The sequence below is a fragment of the Sorex araneus genome, chromosome 2, assembly GCF_027595985.1.
Source record: "Sorex araneus isolate mSorAra2 chromosome 2, mSorAra2.pri, whole genome shotgun sequence".
Taxonomy (NCBI): Eukaryota; Metazoa; Chordata; class Mammalia; order Eulipotyphla; family Soricidae; genus Sorex; species Sorex araneus.
Window position 1 is genome coordinate 2,322,050 of NC_073303.1, and position 21,148 is coordinate 2,343,197.

General features: G+C 51.1%; 1 protein-coding gene across 1 annotated transcript; it reads left to right on the forward strand.

Annotated features, from left to right (window-relative positions):
* The first annotated feature begins 9,287 nt into the window (after positions 1–9,287).
* SERPINB1 (serpin family B member 1) lies at positions 9,288–15,805 on the forward strand. Its single transcript, XM_055128325.1, is given in 7 exon segments — positions 9,288–9,461; positions 11,364–11,501; positions 12,070–12,122; positions 12,124–12,146; positions 13,379–13,521; positions 13,654–13,821; positions 15,377–15,805. Coding segments are annotated over 7 exon segments (1,122 nt in total). The 5' UTR covers positions 9,288–9,293.
* The last annotated feature ends 5,343 nt before the right edge of the window (positions 15,806–21,148 follow it).

Below are 21,148 nucleotides of genomic sequence, written 5' to 3' on the forward strand. Positions count from 1 at the left end.
GGGTTACTCCTGGCTCTGCGCTCAGGAATTACTCCTGGCGGTGCTCAGGGGACTGTATGGGATATGCGCTGAGGTTACACCATCGAGAGTTCAGGGCATCGCCATGGCTGCTGCCGTGAAGGGAACCAATTATCAGATCAAGCTGCAGAGACAGCTGGTCAGGGCCAACAATCCAGAGGACGAGAAGCAAAAGGAGGATTTGCTGAGTGACGGATTAAAGGAGCTGAGGCTCTCAGATGAGTGCTCTTCTTCACTTCCCATAAAGGAATTAAATCCATAGTTAGTTGGGCAGTTAGAGCCCCTGCCTAGTTAAAAAGAAGAGCTCTGTGAAACGGTGCAAAAATAAAATTAGTTCAGGTGTTTTCTTATGCTGTTATTTAAAAGTTTGGTGTATACAAATGTTTGTGTGTGTGTGTGCATCTGACAGTGTGTTTATATTGTGAAATTGTTAGTGTCTAGTGTGAAAATTTTATGATTTGAGATAATTAAGAACTTTTAAAATTAAGCCAAAGAAGAACTATAAGAAGCCCAAAGCCCATAAGGATCGATCCCCTCTGAATTTATTTTGCTGGTTTTATATTACCAAAAGTGCTTTCTTAACCCATTTTTAACAAGCAAGAAACAGGCTGGCCCGGCTGGGAAACGGGGGGCAAGGTCCCAACCGACCAACACAGCAAATTTTGCTTTGGGGACTGTCCCTTCTTTTCTCAGTTCATCAGTTTTCCCTTGGCCATTTTTGAAGGGTCAGATCAATCGATCAAATATATATGTGTGCACGTGTGCATGTGATGTTATTGTCTGTCTGTCTGTGTTGAGTTCTCAAATGCTAGAGTCAGATTAAATCACTGTGTCACTGTCATCTCGTTGCTCATCGATTTGCTCAAGTGGGCTCCAGTAACATCTCCATTGTGAGACTTGTTGTTACTGTTTTTGGCATATTGAATACACCATGGGGAGCTTGCCAGGCTCTGCTGTGCGGGCAAGATACTCTCGGTAGCTTGCCGGGCTCTCCGAGAGAGGCGGAGGAATCGAACCCGGGTTGGCTGCCGTGCTATCGCTCCAACCCAGTCAGATTAAAATCAAAAGTCAAAGTCCTTAAACCTGGGCAAGCAGCATCATCACAAGCGGTCAGAGTGATGTGCGACCCAGCAATTTAAAAGGTCTAGGTGTAGACCGCCCCAGCCACCGCCCCCCCCAGACTGCCGCCCTGACTGGCAGCACGCTGACCCCCAGCACCGCAGCCATTTTCTCTTCCTGCCCAGCCTTATTACCTATGTGCATGAGTAACATCCTAGCTATCCAAGTAACAGTAGGACAATAAGCCACTAGTCTATCCTAATTTCACCCACACGCCACTGAAGACAAGGACCTGTGCAACGCCCCTGTGAAAGAGCACATTCTCCGAAAGCATCACTTAGGCCGCTCGTAAGGATCAGAGGGACATCTGAGAGGAAGGACATGTTCTAGAAGGGGAAATAAAAAGGCAACTACCATTGACCGAACCCATCCAGATTCCTTTTTCGCAACAAGAGGGAACAGGGACAGTGAACTTGAAGGTCCCTCTTCCATACCACCACAACAACATGAAGAAAAGCGCAAATCCCCACCGCAAGGAGAGGACGATGAAAGGAGTCCAGAAGCCTCAAGAGGCATTTCTTACAAACTTGAGCTTTCTGATAAAGAATTCAGAGACGAAATGCTGAAGATGTTCAATGAACTCAACGTAAAGATTGAAAAGGTATCCATTAAATTAAAGGAGAACCTGACAGAAACAATAAAACAGACAGCTGAGAAAACACTGGAAGAAAGGAGAGCAGAAATAAAAAAGCTACAAAAAGAAATTCATGAATAACGGATTCAGTCGATGAAATAAAAAACTCAGTGGGTACCCTCAACAATAGAATGACTACAGCGGAAGACAGAATCAGTGAGCTTGAAGATGAGCTGCAAGAAGCCTACAGGCAACAACAAACAATGGGAAGGAACCTCAAAATAGCTCTAGGGTGACTCAGCATCCTAGGGGATGATTTCAAGAGGATCAACATTAGAATCATTGGAGTACCAGAACGACAGGGAAGCAATCCCAATGAAAAAGCCACAGTCAAAGAAATTATTGCTGAAAAGTTCCTAGAGCTGGAGAATGTAGGCATCCAGATTCAAGGCGCTGAAGGGTGCCAGCTGAAAGAGACCCTAACAGAAAATCTCCAAGATATATCATAGTTAGAATGATGGAGGTCATGGATAGAGACAAAACACTGCAAGCAGCAAGATCAAAGAAGGAGATCACATACAAAGGAGCACCCCTTAGATTCACAGCAGGCCTGTCAGAGGAAACCCTCCAAGCCCGAAGGCAGTGGTGGGATATAGTGAAAAAACTCAATGAAATGAACACTTCACCAAGAATACTTTATCTGGCTAGACTCTCATTAGTGAAGGCCATTTTTTACTAATCAAGGGATATGTACAGCAGGAAGAAATCGCACTCCTAAACATGTATGCATCCAATGAGGGACTAGCTAAATACCTACAACAACCGCTAACAGACCTTAAGAAGGACATTGTGAGCAACACAAAAACTTGGACCTACCTGCTGTGCTATTGCTCCAGTCCCTCTGTGAATCTTTTTTTTTTTTTGCTTTTTGGGTCACACCTGGCGATGCACAGGGGTTACTCCTGGCTCTGCACTCAGGAATCACCCTTGGCGGTGCTCAGGGGACCATTTGGGATGCTGGGAATCGAACCTGGGTCGGCCGCATGCAAACACCCTACCCGCTGTGCTATTGCTCCAGCTCCACCTCTGCAAATCTTAATAAAAAATCAAGCTTTTTTTTTTTACAAACAATAGCAGTACAGAAGTCATTAAGACAAAGCTTTCTCATGTTTTCATAAAAATTGGGTCCAAGTTTTTCTTTTGCTGCTATGTCAATATATGTATATTCATTTGCATCTACATTGGATTGCTAAAATGAGAATTGAAAAAAATTGTGGTATCTAAAAACAGGTTCAAAGAGTAATGGTTTGATTCAAAACAGGAGTTTCTATGCCTGTACCATGGGGGAAGAAACTACAGTTTTTCCCACTTCCTTGGGAGCTGCTCAGACGGCAGAACTTTGTGCAGTTTTAGCGGTTATTAAAAATTTTAACCAGAGGTTGAATGTATATACTGATAGCCAATATGTTGCAAGAATTAAGAAGAAAAAGGGAGGAGGTGGTGGTGAATTATAAACTCAGGGCCACATAACCTGTTAAGTCATGCCCTCCTAACCTTAAATATTCTTAATTTGGATCAAGATGGCCTGTTACAACTAGACAGATTTTGGAAACATGTCCCTGGATGGTGCCAGACGCTTTAAGTCCTTTGGAAGGACCCTATGACAAATCAATGGCATGGTCCCGATCCCTTGCTAACCAGGGGCAGGGGGCACCCTGCTTTTGGGATGCTAGGAACTAAGGGAAACTGAGGCTTAAGCTGAGGAAGCAGATGCCCCAGAGTGCAGATTGTTTGGAGACAATTTACTCCCAAGTCACAAAAGCATAATATTAACTGTCTACCTTTGTCCATACAAAAAGGACATTGCCTTAAAGTAAACTCCCAGGGGGCTGGAGCGATAGCACAGTGGGTAGGGCATTTGCTTAGCACGCTGCCAACCTGGGTTCGAGTCCTAGCATCCTATATGGTCCCCTGAGCACCGTCAGGAGTGATTCCTGAGTGCATGAGCCAGGAGTAACCCCTGTGCACCACCAGGTGTGACCCAAAAAGAAATAAAAAACACACATAAAATAAACTATTCAAAAGATATAAGGAGAGGAGAAAGGCAATATTAACTTACAATACAAGTTCAGTGTCCTTAGAAGATCTGACCTTACAAATCAACAGAATCTGACTAGGGGAAAAGCTGACTAACTGGTTGGGGAATAGAGCATAGAGAAGTTATAGAGAAGCACAGAGGAATGGGAGTGACTCGGGAGCACTGTGACGGGTGTAACCCGATAAACCCAAGCTCCTTGTAGCAAGGGAGAAAGGACAAACCAATGTTATCCTACAGGACGTCCATGCCAGGTGTCACGCCCAGAAGGACAGGGATGGGTGCGAGGACCAGGAGAGCCACACCCCAGGAGGTACCGGGCGCCTGTCAGTCTCAGCAGCCCAGGACACTCCAGTTGCCCACGTGGGCCATAGCAGCACACACTGCCGTGGTGTCCAAGTGTTCCAAATATCCCAGAGGGCTTTCGAGATCCCTGAGAAAGTGGGGTCCAAGGATGCATTAACAGCTCTCGTTCTGAGCACTTTGAGTGATGCATGTGCCGACCTGCCCCAGGGGCCCCGGGCGCCCCCCTGCCCCAGGTGCAGACCCGCAGTGCCTCGAGAAGCTCCAGGAGCCAACACCCAACAGATGACGATGAGTAAGAGCCACCCGACAAGCAGGAAGAGTCACCGGACACGCAAGAGCAGCCCCGAGGCACAGCAGCCGCCCACCGCACAACGGGGGCAGAGCAGTAAGGAGGGCCTGACCCACCCAGGGGCAGACGAGCCTTAACTAACCAAACTGCATAGTGTAGTACCCTGGGGGAAAAGAACAAAAGGGAAGTAAAACGACTGTCTTAGAGGTAGGGTGGGTGGGAGGTTAGTGGCAGGGGAGCGAGAGGAACTGGTGAGTGGAAGTGTGCACTGGGGAAGGAACAGACAGGGAAGGTGCGCAGTTCCCGCCTTCTCCAGATGGAACCCGGCGACACTGAGCTTCTACTAACACAGCTCTGGTATGCGGGCACCCGGACTGTTTCTCCAAACCACGCCACCGCTCATGCGGCCGGGCGTTCTTTCCTGATATACAAAAAACCGCTCAGGAACAGCTCCTCTGCCCCTGAGCGGCCGTGGTCCCGGAGGCATACAAACCAATCTCGGAACGCAGCGGCTGCTGGCAGAAATACATCTGGACTTAATTACTAAAATACCAGAATTCCAAAACTGCGCGGCCACTTTTGTGGCCGTACAACATCATATGCTCTTTAGTTTCAGCAATAGAAAACAAATGATCTAATGATGCCTTTTCGGCAGGTCTGATTGTTGGGGGGAAATTTCCAAATAATAGTGGGTTTTCTGTTGAAAATTGAATGTAATCAAAGTAAAGACAGTAAAGTGAAAATCATCTGCCACACAGGCAGGGTGGGGGGCGGGAGGGGGGTATACTGGGGTTCTTGGTGGTGGAACATGTGCACTGGTGAAGGGATGGGTGTTGGATCATTGTATGACTGAGACTTAATTCTAAAAGCTTTGTAACTATTCCATGGTTATCCAATAAAAAAAGAAACTACACAAATCAGATCCAATTATGTAACTGATCTAGATGCTATAAAAATAAAGCACTGTCGCACTGTCCTCCTGTTGTTCGTCCATTTGCTGGAGCGGGCACCAGTAACGTCTCCATTGTGAGACTTGTTACTGTTTTTGGCATATTGAATATGCCACGAGGAGCTTGCCAGGCTCAGCCATGTGGGCGGGATACTCTTGGTAGCTTGCCGGGCTCTCCGACAGGGATGGACAAATCAAACCCGGGTCCTAATTTAGGTAGCCTTTTATTGGACACTTACTATGTGGCTTACAGGGTTATAAGTCTTCAAACTTAGTAATTCATTTATATCTGAAGAAAGGATTTGAATGAAATGAAGCTTTGATTCAGAAGAATGATTCTAATATTCTGATTTTCCGCACGGCAGAGCCTGGCAAGCTCCCCATGGCGTATTCGATATACCAAAAACAGTAACAAGTCTCACATGGAGATGTTACTGGTGCCCGCTTGAGCAAATTGACGAACAATGGGATGACAGTGACAGTAACAGTAATTTTTTTTTCAATAGAGAATTCCTAACATGTTAGAACACACATCGAAGAAATACTTCTTGGGGTGAAGGTTAGGTATTCAAGCGACAGCTGAAAGGAAATGGCAAGGGGCTGGGGAAATAGAGATTACGGCACATGCCTTGCATATACCCAGCACCAGTTCGATTCCTGTCACCACATGATCCTCTGAGCATCACTCGATGATTCCTGAAGGCTCAGGAGCACCACAGAGGTAGCCCCAAGTACCAAAGCAGCATCCTCAGGCTTGAGTGCTGAACCACCAGCCAGGCTGGAGAAGAATTGCTGGCAGCCTCCTGAGCACTGATGGGATGGGAATGGTAAAAGCCCTAACATGCATTTATTTTTTTCAAATTAAATTAACTCTTTTATTGAATCACCATGAGACGCACAGTTACAGAGCTTTCACAACTGGGTTCCAGTCCGACAACGTTCCAACACCCGTCCCTCCAGCAGCTGCACCCCCCAACACCCTTGTCCCCAGATTCCTTACTGCTACCCCGTTCCTAGCCTGCACTTTCCTTCTCTCTCTCTCTACATTGGGGCATTACGGTTTGCAATACAGATCACTATAAAAAACAAAGGTCATTACAAAAAAAGGTGTGATATTTAGTCGTAATAAAGACCTGACGTGGAGGACTTTTCTCCCCCAGTTTTTGGGTCATACCTGGCTGTTTAGTCTCTGGGGTGGCTAGGGAAGGCCCCGGAGGCTCTCCCCCCTCGGCGCCCAGGTTGGGTGGTCTCGGGCCACTCCCCCAGCCAGGACGACCTGTGCCATGGGCAGACCCGTTCCTCCAAAGAGGAGGAAACAAGGAACAAGCTGGTTGGTGACCAGTTGCCGTTTATTCCGTTCTCCCCATGCGCCTGTTCCAGTCTCCCTAAGCCCCCCATTCTGGTCTCACGCTGCCCCTCACTCCCCTCTCCTGTCTCTCCCGCTCATCTCTCGCTCATCTCTCCCCGCTCCATCTCCACCTCGCAGCCGTGTCTCTCCGGTGCCTGCTGCTGCATTCTTCCCCTCCTGCATTCTTCCCCTCCTGCATTCTTCCCCTCCTGCATTCTTCCCCTCCTGCATTCTTCCCCTCCTGCATTCTTCCCCTCCTGCATTCTTCCCCTCCTGCATTCTTCCCCTCCTGCATTCTTCCCCTCCTGCATTCTTCCCCTCCTGCATTCTTCCCCTCCTGCATTCTTCCCCTCCTGCATTCTTCCCCTCCTGCATTCTTCCCCTCCTGCATTCTTCCCCTCCTGCATTCTTCCCCTCCTGCATTCTTCCCCTCCTGCATTCTTCCCCTCCTGCATTCTTCCCCTCCTGCATTCTTCCCCTCCTGCATTCTTCCCCTCCTGCATTCTTCTCCGTCTCCCCCCCAGTCTCTCTGTGCTCCATCTTGCTAACCTGCTCCCTCTCTCATCTCTCTCCAGCTCTCCAACTCCCGAGCGCTGGGGGTGGGTGGACCTGTCCCTAACACCCTGTCCCTAACTCCCCACCACCCCACCCCACCCTGGCCCTGGCCCTGTGCAGACTTCTTTCTCCAGCAAGGGTCACTGTGAAAAGTCTAAACGGTGGGCGCACACCGGGACTGAGGAAGACGAATCGCTGAAGCCCAAAGGGGCAACCTTGCTGTCACCAGTGGGCACTGGATCGGCCATTCTCACCCGGTGAGAGACAGCCCGTCCCGTCCTTCTCTGAGAACCGGGAGAGGTGCGGGGTCAGGGCCGGCACCGGGCGTGTCTGCTGCCCATTTCTCCCCGGCCGGCTGGTCCCGGGAGGCTGGACACTGCAGGAAGTGCTGGTGGGGAAGGACCTGCCTGGGCTGCCCTGGGCTGCTGTCACAGTGTAGGGGCTCCGACAGGCCAGGCTCGGGCTCGGAAAGCCGCATGCTCCATGCACGCCGGCAGAGTAGAAGGGGAAACGGAGGGTCCAGTGGGCAAGGCACTCGCTTGGCATGTGGCTGAGCTGGGTTCAGTCCTGGCACCACAGCGGGGCCCCTGAGCCTGAGCACAGAGCCGGGAGTAAGCCCTGAGTGCAGCCTTTGTGGCCCCCAAACAAGCAAGCAAAAAAAAAATGCCATTTTCCCCCCTTTCTTCCTCCAACAAGGAGATGTTGAAAACGCAGCAGGGCATGTGGGGGAAGTAAGGCGCCCAGAGTTATTTCATACTCGCCAGTACTGCAGAGGCAGGGGACACTTCACCCGCTGGTACACAAAGGGGGGCACCCCGAGATACCCCTCCCCAATAGTCCCTGCTTCATTATCGGGTCCCCTGGCGTTCTCTGGGCTCATTCCAGAGGGCCCCGGTGAGTCTCCGGCTTGCGCACAGGGTCCCCAATGCTCTGCCCATCCGCCGCGCGTTCAGACGCAGCGGGGAGGGGCGCGGCGGGCTGGAGAGACACTTTGGTTCCTGAAGGACGGTGTCTCGGTCCCTGTGATTCGGAACCGGTTCTGGTTTGTGTAGTCCCGGCATTTCCCTGTGCCAGCTAGCTTCCTCACCAGCGTCGGTAAACGCGTTAGCACTAACTCCGCATCGGGAGCGCAGACCCCAAGTTTGTCCCCGAAGCGGTGAGCAGACCCCCTGCCGGTCACCCCGGTTTACCCGGAAAGAGCCGGCGGGTTGCGGAGCGCGGGAGGGCGGAGGTGCGGGGCCGCGCGGGGTCCCGGGTGCCGCTCCCGGCCCGTCCCCGCCTTCCCGACCAGGACCCTGGGCGCGCCCCTCCCGCCCCGTCCCCACCTGCCTCACCAGGACCCTGGGCGCGCCCCTCCCGCCCCGTCCCTACATTCTCCCACCAGGACCCTGGGCGCGCGCCCCGTCCCCACCTGCCTCACCAGGACCCTGGGCGCGCCCGCCCGTCCCCACGCGCCCACCTCCCGCCCCGCCTCGCAGGAAGTGCGCCCGCCCCGTCCCTCCCTCGTCCTCCCGCTATAAGGGGGCAGGTCGGCCCGACCGCAGACCCCGCCAAGAAGCAGGTAGAGCCTCCGCGGGCGGCCAGGCCCTGTCCCTGCTCAGCCTGGGGGTCGGGAAACCCCGCCCTGACCACGGCCCCTGCTCTGGGTGTCCAGGCTGGGCTTGTCCCTTCCCGCTGGTGCTGACCCGCCGTCCGCAGCCTCTGCCCTGCTCAGTGGCCAGAGCCAGCGCGGTCAGCGCTGACCCCGCACGGAGGGATCCTGTTTCCTGGCCCCTGCGGCCCCCTCCCGGCCCTGGGGACACTGACAGGGCCAGGCGGGACGGGGCGTGGCAGTGGCCCCTAGAAGGAGTTTGGGGGAGACTTGGGTCCCTGCAGCCGAGCTGCCCTGCGGACCCCCGGGCAGTGCTGGCCACGCCCCTGGCAGCAGCCACGGGCCAAGCTGGGGACTACGGGGGGGGGGTTGGGCGGGGGGGGGGGTTCCTGGGTGGCCTCACTGGCGGGCCGGGTCGCCGGCCTCTCTTCTGTCCCCAGCCGGTGACCATGGAGCCGCTGAGCGCAGCCAACGCCCTCTTCGCGCTGGACCTGTTCCGCGCCCTGAGCCAGGACGACCCCGCCGCCAACGTCTTCTTCTCCCCCTTGAGCATCTCCTCGGCGCTGGCCATGGTCTTCCTGGGCACGCGGGGCAGCACCGAGGCGCAGCTGGCCAAGGTCAGGCCACGGCGGGCTGCTCCTGCTCTCTGACATCGGCGTCACGGTGCCGGGTGGCGGGTGGGGGGAGTAGGGGGGCGCAGAGGGGCTGCCCCTTCAGGGCAGGCTGGCAGCAGGCTGGGCAGGCCTGCGGGTGTCTGAGGCAGGCAGTGCGGACAGCTGTCCCCGGGGGGCTCTCCCGGTCAGGACCCTCTGGGACGGGGGCTTTGGTGGGAGACTGTCGCTGTTCAGTGCCACGCAGACTCGGGCATCCCGGCAGATCCCGGGGCCACTCTGCCCTTCCTGTCCTCCTTCCTGACCTGGTGTCTGGCTGCAGGGGTGGCCCTGGGGACAGTGCTGGGCCAGGCCCTGCACAGTGCACATGGACAGTCCTGGAGCAGGAGAGGCACTTGGTGTGTGCTCGGGGCTCAGTCCCGGCTCAGTGCTCAGGGTCACTCCCGGCTCAGTGCTCTGGGGACCCAGTGCAGTGCTAGCATTAGAACCAGAGTCAGCTTTTGCAAGGCACCACCTTCCTCCCCCCCCACCCCCTACCCCCATCATCTCTTGGGCCCTGAGCCCCAGTCGATGGGGGGCACTTCTGTGCTGGGCAGACTCCAGCTCTGGTCTGGGACCCCCGCTTCCCCTGGGCCTGGGGAAGGAGCAGCGGCAGCGAGAGTCCCTGGAACACACCTGCTCGATCCCTGACGCCCCTGACACCGGGTGTGGGAACCAGGCCCTGGGCTCAAGGTTGTGAGTTTGTTCCTCTGGGAAGCTTCTACTCCTGAGCTCATGGAAGCTCGAACCCTCCTGTCCTCACAGTTGCCCCTTTTAAGCATCTCCCGCACCCCCGTTTACCACTCACAGTGCCCTCTTGCAGGCAGGCCCAGCTGCTCGCCTGTTTCTTGCGTGGCAGCAGGTCAGTTATGGCGGCTATGCAACATTCCCTATCGGAGGGAACGCTGGACTTCGTACTCGGAGGGTTTCTTCTTCCTGTCTCTAGCAAGGAACCAGCTGAGCCTGGTAAAACCCTAACAAACTCTTGATTTGAAATTGATTCCGTAGGAAACTAAACTTTTGCCATATTCTCAGGATAAACAAGTTGGTTTTCAACAAGTGAGTTTCTGCTGCTCTTTAGTGATACAAAGAAAGTCCAGGGGGCTGGAACCATAGCACAGCAGGGAGGGCATTTGCCTTGCATGCAGCCAACCTGGGGTCAATTCCCAGTATCCCGTATGGTCCCCTGAGCACCACCAGGAGTAATTCCTGAGTGCATGAGCCAGGAGTAACACCTGTGCATTGCCAGGTGTGACCCAAAAAGCAAAAAAAAAAAAAAAGCCCAAAATCTTGTGCTCCTGCATAAGCGTTTCTGATTGCTTATGTCTGAGAACTTGAGTCAAATTATATTTAAAAGCAATAGGCAAAGAGCCCACTCATTTGGGATTTCTTGGGGAGGGGGAATGGCAGATTTGTAGAACTATTTGGTTTACTAACTCATATTTGTGGGATTACAAGTATAACAAAAACTGATACAGAAGCTGCTTCTAATGTTTGAATTCTCATGTTTCACAAAATGATATATTTTATATTCTTTATCATTTATTCTCCTTAGAAAATAATGTATTTGGGAGCTGACGAGATAGTCCAATGGGTAAGGTGCTTGCCTTGCATGAGGCTGGCCCAGGATCAGTTCCTGGCACCCAATATGTCCCCTGAGCACTGAAGGAGTGATCCCTGGGTTCAGAGCTGGGAGTAATCCCTGAGCACCACCAGGTCTGGCCCCAAAACAAAGATAATAATAATAATAATAATAATAATAATAATAATTTGTTTATCGGGAAATCATTCCTAAATGTAATTTGAGGAAAGCAATTATATTGAACTAAAAAGTAAATTGGTCGAGAAAGAACGTGTCCTTTATTTCAGACCCTCCATTTCGACACGGTGGAGGAGATTCACTCAAGATTCCAGAGCCTGAACGCCGATATCAACAAACGTGGCGCTTCCCACATTCTGAAACTCGCCAACAGGCTGTATGGAGAGAAAACCTACAGCTTCCTCCCCGTGAGTACTGGGTGCTGAGTCCTGCAGTTCCCGGGGCTGTGCGGAGATTTTCCCACACACTCACGCCAAGGAGTCAGTTCAGATTTGTGGAAGTGTTCAGAAAATGATGCATGTTGAAAGCCCAGTAGCCACTGTCCCCTGCTCATTGATGGGGTTTCATTCAGGGTCCTGCGGGGGAGGCTTGAACCCTGAGGGGTCTCCAAAGGCGACACTGACCCTTGCCCCCCTCAGCTGTGACAGTATTTGCATGTTGATGAAGATTTTAGTCAGAGTTTAGGAAAGAATTGGTTAAATTTTAAAAAACACCGGAATTCTGCATTTTTAAATTCTGTTCACACAGTAGGTGTGTGTGTGTGTGTGTGTGTGTGTGTGTGTCTGTGTGTGTGTGTGTAATAAATGAGTAGAACAGCTAGGATATTTTAGTGACAGTGAAATTTTTGTCTCTTAGGATAATTTTTGTGGCATTGAAAGATATAAGAAAACTACTTCTTTATGTCATTGCATTTATTCAGGACATTTCTGTCTTTCCTTTCTCTTCTTCTCTCTCTTTTTTTATTTTTGTAAATAGGAATTCTTAACTTTGACTCAAAAAATGTACGGTGCTGAACTGGCTGCTGTGGACTTGGGTCAAAGGGCAGACAGAAGGTGAGACCTGGACGGGCCACCCTCCCTCCCCACAGAGTCACGGCAGAGTCACTGCACTGGAAACTCAATGCGATGTCATTGAGACACTATTTCCCACCTGGACATTCATCCAGACCATAGTTTTTGAGTTATGAAATGTTGACTGTAGGTAAAAGAAATAAAACTGGGGAGGGAATGCAGTGGGCGCCACGTTATTCAATACACCCACGAGAAGGGTCACCTTGAAGGGGTGAATCCGTGTTTACAATCTCTGGGATTGGACTATTTTTCTTTCCCCAACATCACATCTAAGAAGTGAGACGTGGGGCTGGAGAGATAGCACAGCGGGTAGGGCGTTTGCCTTGCACGAGGCCAACCCGGGTTCGAATCCCAGCATCCCATATGGTCCCCTGAGCACTGCCAGGAGTAATTCCTGAGTGCAGAGCCAGGAGTAACCCCTGTGCATTGCCAGGTGTGACCCAAAAAAGCAAAAAAAAAAAAAAAAAAAAAAAAGAAGTGAGACGTGGTCAGCGGGAGTCAGTCTTCGAAGATCTCACCCAGTCTAGGGGTCACTCGGGGCCCCCAGTTCGGACGATCCATGGCCCCGTGGGACCAGCCACATGTGGTATATGTGGTGCCTTAGTTGTGTGGAGACGCTCTCCTGCATCATGGATGTTTATCTTTCTCTCAAGAATGAACTTCCTGCTGAGGTGATAGGACAGCAGGGAGGGCATTTGCCTTGCACGTGGCTGATCCGGGTTTAATCTCTGGCATCCCATATGGACAACGACCTCACCTCCGCCCCAGCACTGCCAGGATCATTCCTGAGTGCAGAGCCAGGAGTCACTCTGAACATGGCCAGATCTGACCCAAAAAAAGCAAAAAAAAAAAAAAAAATCCTGGAAGGAGTTGAAGAACTGATACTAGTGATAAAAACATCTCAGGAAAAGTAGTTTCGTTCCTGAGAAGGATAACTGTTCACAAAACAGGCGCACTGGGGTTCACAGTCTCCAGGAGGGGGAGACTGTCTGGCCCTCAGACCCCGTGCACAGGCCATGGGTCACCCCGACCGCCTCAGGAGTTGGCCTGTTCCACGGAGACACAGCCGCTCTTTCCCGACTCGGAACCTGTGGCAGGAAAAGGAACCGGGACGAATGTTCTCGCATTGCCTGTCGGTGCCCCTCCAGGTGCATGGAGGAGTTTAGATTCTCAGCTGTGTTTTTCACACACACACAAAAACTTGATCATTTTAGGGAAAATTCCAGAACTGCTGGCCGCAGGGGTGGTTGACAGCATGACCCAGCTGGTGCTGGTGAATGCCATCTACTTCAAAGGGAAGTGGCAGGAGGAATTCTCAAAGCGGGCCACCAGGGAAGTCCCCTTCAGGCTGAATAAGGTGAGAATCTGGGCGGGGGTGGGCGCAGGTGACTCTGCAGATGCCCTGTGCTGGGGCAGGGGTGTGTGTGTGGGGGGGGTATTAGGGGTGGGAAGTGCATCTGATAACGGCACTTGCTTTCCCCCTGTGCAGAAAGACACCAAAAAAGTGGACATGATGTATCAGAAGAACAATTTCCCCCTGGGCTACATCCCGGCCCTGAAGTGCCGCGTGCTGGAACTTCCCTACCAGGGCCAGGAGCTCAGCATGGTCATCCTGCTGCCCGACGACATTGAAGACGCTTCCACGGGCCTGAAGAAGGTGACAGGGCCTCGCTGCGGGGGTTCCGGGAACCCGGCTCTTCCCGGTGTGCTCTGCGGGCCTGTGACACTCACTGACTCCATGATCAGCCCCTAGGACACCTCTAAAGTTCAGAGGTCAGCTGCTGTGGGGAGCAGTGGGGGGGGGCGGGGGGAAAGTTGTGCCAAATGTCACCCGGTCACCAGCTGGGCATGGCCACTCTCTTCCAAGGTCTGAGCAGCGAGGGCCAGAGTGTGGGGTTGTTGCTACTGAAACAGTTGTGGGAAGGAGCTTCATCGCAGAGGCTCAAGCCCTGTTCTCCGCGCTCAGTCTCACCCCAGTCCAGCAGAAAGCAGACTGTGAATGACCTTTCAAATAGCTCTGCGGCAGGAATAGGGCCTTGGGCCGGCTGCTGCCTGAGCACTGGTTCTGCATGTGTGAGACCCTGGATGATTGGATCCTCACTGAGAGAGAGAGAGAGAGAGAGAGAGAGAGAGAGAGAGAGAGAGAGAGAGAGAGAGAGAGAGGTGGGGGGAGGAAGAGAAAGAGGGAGAGAGAGAGAGAGAGGACAGAGAGGACAGGGAGAGGAGGGGGAGGCAGCAGGCAGGCAGGCTGGGAGGCTGGTGCCATGGTTTGAGAATGAGCCCTGCTCCCTACCCCTACTATGAATTTGACATTCCTTCTATAAGTGATTTGAAGGCTGTAGCCTCTCTTACCAGGACTGGTACCAGCCTGATAAAAGGAGAAAAAACCATCAGATTCCTTTGGTGTCTCTGCTTTCGGTTTGCTTTTCCTCTCCCCTTCCCTCCTCACCCTTGCTCAGGAGGGTTTACTCTTAGCCACGTGTGCCTATAGAGGATGCGTTAAGATCAGAGAGTTTCTTCTCTGCATTCCGTTTCCTTTCTCTTCTCTTCTCTGATCACGCGAGAGTCCCGCAGAGGGTCCCGCGGCGGGAGGGTCAGAGGGATGCCGGCTCCGCTCAGCGCACTGGCTGTGTTGTGAGGGCCGTGACACTGGCGGGTCTCCCTGGAGCACTTGCAAAGTGCCAGGTGCTTTATGAACCTTGGGTCACTGGATGCGATGAGTTTGGTAAGACCATTGTCCTCCTTCGGTCATGAAACTAGATCATTTGCTATTTTCAGCCAGATACTGGCAGTTACTTTAGTTCCTTAAGGCTCACAGGCCAACACAGTCATCAGTCAGGACAGAGCAGGAGACAGGAGCAGAGGGGACTTGTACACGTGCCCCTTGTCTCTGGAGCCAGTTGTCTGATATGCAAGCTTGCCACCCTGGCCCTCACTGGGATGGGTGGGTGGGCGGTGACTGGCGGGTGGATGGTGAGTGGCTTATGGGTGGGTGGGAGGTGACTAAGAGGCTGGATGGGTGAGGACCCATACCCCGCCCTCTGATAGCTGCAGACACGACTGTCCTTCCATCAGCACCTGCTGAGATGAGTCCTCACCGGACACCCAGGGGACTCACTCGCATCCGACTGTCCGGGCCCCTTCGCCCAAACGAGGCCTGACCGCCGGGTGAGATAGTCTCCAGCTCTTTCCTTTGCCCGTGCAAATTCCAGATCGAGGAGCAGCTGACTTTGGAGAACCTGACGGAGTGGACCCGGCCCGAGAACATGCGCGTCGTGGATGTCAACGTGCACCTGCCCAGGTTCAAGCTGGAGGAGAGCTACACCCTCAACGAGGCCCTGGCCCGCCTGGGGCTGCGCGATCTCTTCGATGATGGGAGCAGTGACGACCTGTCGGACAGCGTCGACCTGTCGGGCATGTCCGGGGTCCTGGAACTTTGCCTTTCCAAAGTGGTGCACAAGTCCTTCGTGGAAGTCAACGAGGAGGGCACCGAGGCAGCGGCGGCCACGGCCGTTGGCTTAGTGCCCTGTATGGGGACGGTGTCCAGGATATACTTTGTCTGTGACCACCCCTTCCTCTTCCTCATCCGTCACAAGGCCTCCAGCACCATCCTGTTCATGGGCAGGCTCTCCGCCCCCTGAGACGCGGCCGCAGAGGTCAAGTACCAGCCTGGTGAAGTGTCCTTCCGAGGTGGCAGTTTTCTTGTATCTTTACCAATAAAAAAGCTACCTAAGCCGCATTTTTAATTCTATTTATTCGACACTGTTGGTCATTGACACCCATTGACTTTGGTACAAGAATCGATTTCATCTCTTTTTATATTGAAAAAAAAATAGTGATGACATTTGAATACATTAAGTTAATGAAAATGTCAAGCAAGAGACCAACTTCTTGACAGCGTCAGGATTTATGGAATCACTGTCTTCTCCCAATGGCAGGAAAAATACAACAGCTTTGTAATCTATTTTACAGGTAGAAGTGTGAAGACAATGGCATGGAGACACTCAGAGTGCAAGGGAGATTTAAAAAGAACTGCTCGAAAAGAAAAGAAAAGAAAAATAAAAGGGCTGGAGCGAGAGCACAGCGGGGAGGGTGTTTGCCTTGCACGCGGCCTACCCGGGTTTGATTCCCAGCATCCCACATGGTCCCCTGAACACCGCCAGGGGTAATTCCTGAGTGTAGAGCCAGGAGTGACCCCTGTGTATTGCAAGGTGTGACCCAAAAAGCAAAAACAAAAACAAAAATAAAACCAAAGAACTGCTCAGTGAAAGCCAAGATCATACCCTGAGCCAGCTGGGAGGTTGGAAAATGTCCTTGACTGATGTTGCAACATGTGTTCTAAACAATGTTCTGTCACAGCACTCCAGCTTCCGGTTATTTCATTAAACAGCCTCCCCTTTCATTCTTCTTTATCCTACACGGTAGTTTGCAGGGCTACCAGGGAATACACAGCAGGGAGATTTACAGGCAGAGGGGGCTACACTCGCCCCATTGGTTTCTGCACAAGCTCTTGACTCCACCACCTGCACCAGTTTTTAGGGTGAAATGGCCTGATTTGGGACCAAAGCAGTGACTGAGGGACTCTGGTTGAGAGAAACCTCAAATCTTTCCACTACGGTAATAGTTAAAGGAGACCCAGTGTAGAGTTATTCTCAGTATTTGGCGACCAAGACAACTCAAGACCCATTTGCAGCTTGAGAAGCTTCCCGGACATGATTTGGGTCAGACGGACATTTCCTGCCCTTCCCGCTCTGTGGTCGGCCTATCTCTGGGCTGGTCTCGGCAAACCCCGGACGGTAGCTGGGTGGGGCCCAGGGGTGCACGAAGAGGAAAGTTTCTTTCTTCCCCATCAGAAAAGACTCAGCAAAGTCTCCCCCCCTCTCCCCGTGCCATCCGGCCCTCCGCTGGGCCCAGAGCTCCCTCCCTTGACGCTGCCAGACGGAGCTCGGCCCTTTCCTGGTTTCTGCCCGGCCAGAGCAGACACGCGGCTGGGCACGTGCCCTCCACGATGGTCTGGAGACTCCCGGGATCCAAGCACTGTCTCTGCACACCCCCAGCCATGAGCGTTCCCTCCTTCTCTTGACCTTGAGAGAGTTACTGGATTGACCATATGCTGGGGCGGTTTCAGGAAATCCAACAAGAGTGACCCCCCTGCTCTAGAACTCTCTTTTGCGTCCCCGAGGCCTAAGAACTACTCCCGGTTCGGACTTAGTGATGCTCCTTGGGTGGGAATGGAATCGCTCTCCAGGCAGCTCCGCCTCATCTTCCCAGTGACAGCGGGGAACAAGCAGGGATTTGCTGGGGTGCAAACTAGTGGTGCAAACGGAGACCGTCTCCATCAAAGATGCTCATGGAGGGGCAGGGGCGAAAGTGCAGCAGGAGGGGGGTTATCTTGTGTGTGTGTGTGTGTGTGTGAGAGAGAGAGAGAGAGAGAGAGAGAGAGAGAGGGAGGGAGGGAGGGAGGGAGGGAGAGAGAGAGAGAGAGAGAATCTTACGTTTGAATAGATGTGGCTCGTTGCCGGCAGTTTCTATCTTTGTCATCTACGCACCAACACATGACTACGACTAAGAAAAAATTGAGAAGTTCTCCATGGAGCTGGAGAAGTTCTATAAAGAAGACCACACCTTCCTCAAGGTCATTGTCGGTATTTTAACGCCAAGATAGGACCGAGAAGGTCGCCCGAAGAACTCCACATCGGGACCCACGGCCTAGAGTGCAACGGATAGGGTGAGAGGCTGAGTTCGTCATGCCGACCAAGACCATCCACGGTAATTGGAAGTTCCAAAAGGTCGAAAATAAACACTGGACAGGGGAGTCTCCCGGCGGACGGTTCCACAACAAAACTGCATGCAAAGTAAAAGGCTTTTCCAGGTCAGGTATTGCTAAGACTGGAACTGTGACCAGTCGGTCTTTTAGGTTCTGAAACTGTGGAGCAGGGCGACAGACACTGGTGCAGATAAGACCCGACCTTGCAAAGCGGCCCAGGGGCAAAGCCCCACAGGAGGGAGTGTCTGGGCAGTTGGCAAGGACGGGGCGTCAGCCAGCACCCGGGGTTTGGCCTTGAGCCTCACTCAGCCTCCTGTCACATGAGCCCGAGACACAGAAAGTGTCACGTGTGCTTAGCAAGTCATCCTAACTGCAGCGTCCAACCTTGGCTGGGACTGGGCCTGGGCAGAGCGGAGTTGGAGAGGTGACAGGCCCATAATGCTGAACTTTCTGTGACTGGATCATCCCCTTAAGCTGAGACTCCCTGTAAAATATGTGTGTGTTTGCCCGTTATCCTTTTAAAATTCTTTTAAGCTTCAGAATCTGCATTATCCAGAAAAGAGCTGCAGAATTAGAGCCTGGATCTCAAGTGAAAGAAAAGTTCAGAGAAAACAAGGTTTTATCTTACAAGCCTCTCCAAATCTTAATGAAAATTTAGGCCGTTTTTACAAAAAACAGAGTTTCAAAAGCCATTAAAACAGTGTTCTCATATTTTTATAAACAATGGAAGTTCAAGTTTTGTTGTTGTTGTTGTGTTGTTTTTGCTTTTTGGGTCATACCCATTGATGCGCAGGGGTTACTCCTGGCTCTGCACTCAGGAATCACTACTGGTGGTGCTCAGGGGACCATATGGGATGCTGGGAATTGAACTCCAGTTGGCCGCGTGCAAGGCAAACGCCCTCCCCGCTGAGCTATCACTCCAGCCCCTCAAGTGTTTTCTTATGCTGCTATGTCAACATATATTTGTTTGCATCTGCATTGGATTGTTAGAATGACAGTTGAAATAACTGTGGTGCCTAAAACCAGGTTCAAAGAGTAATGGTTTGGTTTAAAACATGAGTTTCTAGAGTTATAAAATTGGTTGCAAAACATACCCTACCAGTGTTTTATTTGCTCTCTGAGACTTTTGGTAAGCAAAATTTGTAGAGCTACTAGCGATGAGTTATAATGGGTTAATCTCAGATGCCACCCTGGGAGTCTGAAGCCACAGCACTGGGCCTTTGAGGAAGTTCTACAGATACCAGGTTTTCTTGTTGAAGTTTCAGACCAGCTTCAGATCAAGCGGCGGAAAACTGCCCCCTTTAGCTTTGGTGAACAGACACAGCTGCCCCCTCCCCCACCCCGCTGTCCCTCTCAGCTGAGGCAAATGAGAACTGGGCATGGAGATGACCTGTGTGACGCTGATGACAGTCTTGAAGTTAATATCTAAGTGTTAAAGTTTCGAATGCATTTTGAATAGAGTATATCCAGAAAACGAAATATGTATTTGTGGCAAAAAGGAATTTAAAGTTTAAAGTATTCCAGCAGAAGAGTTTTGTCTCAAGAATTATGAAAAAAAAAGGAGATAAAACAGACAACCAGAAGGAATATTTGACCTTCATACTAAGATAAATATAGACAATCTAAAACTTTATTCCTTTCTTGGGGTCTGGAGCCATAGCACAGCGGGTAGGGCACAGCGGGTAGGGCGTTTACCTTGCACACAGCCAACCCAGGTTCGATTCCCGGCATCCCATATGGTCCCCTGAGCACCGCCAGGGGTAATTCCTGAGTGCAGAGCCAGGAGTGACCCCTGTGCATTGCCGGGTGTGACCCCCCCAAAAAAAGCAAAAAAAAAAAAACTTTGTTCCTTTCTCTATATTATTTTCAAGGATTGCCTAAGAATACACACTTACACTGTATATGTGACTATTTGAGTTGTTTACTGGAGAAAAATAAAAATTAAGGTCTAAGTCATTTTAAAAAATATAATTACAAAATACAGTCCACTGGAAATGATGAAGTGGGCAAAGATTGAAGGAATATGTAGGTAAATAAAATATATGAATCTTGTAAGTATATTAACCCTCTTTTATCCATATATTCCTGGGACTCTATGTTATATAGAATTATCTTTAATTGTGAGCATTGTAACCCTTTTGAATATCTATAGGAGTGATGTAGTACCTTCGAGAGTGTACTGTGGAGTCCAGCTCAGTCGAGGTAAGTGAGATAATGACTAGAAAACTTCTTCCAAATTTATGGGCAGAGCAAGCTATACTAAGTTCAGTAAAATAACAAGGTTAAAACCTGTGATATAACGATAAGGAAGGAATATAACTGTGCATTTTAAGTAAAAAGATGGACGGATTTCATTAGTAGAAAACAGGCAAAGGAATCCTGTTAGAGTGAAACTGGTTTTGAGGAACAGGACAGGATGAAAAGGAATGTGTGGAAGTCTTGAGTATGTGAAGAAATGTGTAAATGTGAGGTTGTGTCTTCAGGATAGAAACTGTGACCAAATATATTGTTATAAAAGTTCTAAATTATATCTGCAGAATTACTCTAGTATCCAGACTCCCCTAACAGTGCTCTTAGATAATTGGAAATCAAGGTTTCCAACATGGAACTAAATGAATTAGACGTGATGTTGTTAAACTGTGTATTCTATTTCTACAGAATTTGATGCTTCTTTTGACTAGGACCCATAATAAATGGGTATATTGCATCCCATCGTCCTGTCACTCTGTTAGGAATTTTAAAACCTGGACCCTGCTGATCCCACTGAACCAGGATTGTGAAATCCTGCTGGAGGCGCGTGCTGGGCGCAGCCCGTAAACAAACCCGAGTGTGCCCCAGGTGCCCCCTGAAATTGAACCCCAGGTTTAATTGGGTTTAATAAAGTTTAATAAGCTGGAAGCTCAATATGACGTCATTGAAACAGTGAAGTGCTTTCTCTCCTGTCACTTCCCCGACACATGCCACACGAATCAAGTGGCGATTGACAGGGAATCACAGGAATGAAAATTGGGGAAATACACGGAGTCGCATATTACCAAATACACGAATGGTGCGGGTCAGCGTTCACCAGTGGCGCCTTATTCATCTCTTTCACCAATATCTCATCTTAGGAACGAGTCGTGTGTGTGGTGGGGGCCGGTCATCAGATAGAATCTAGTCTGGAAATCACTCTCGGTCCCCAGTTCCTGCCTTCAGGACAAGGGAGGATACATGACCA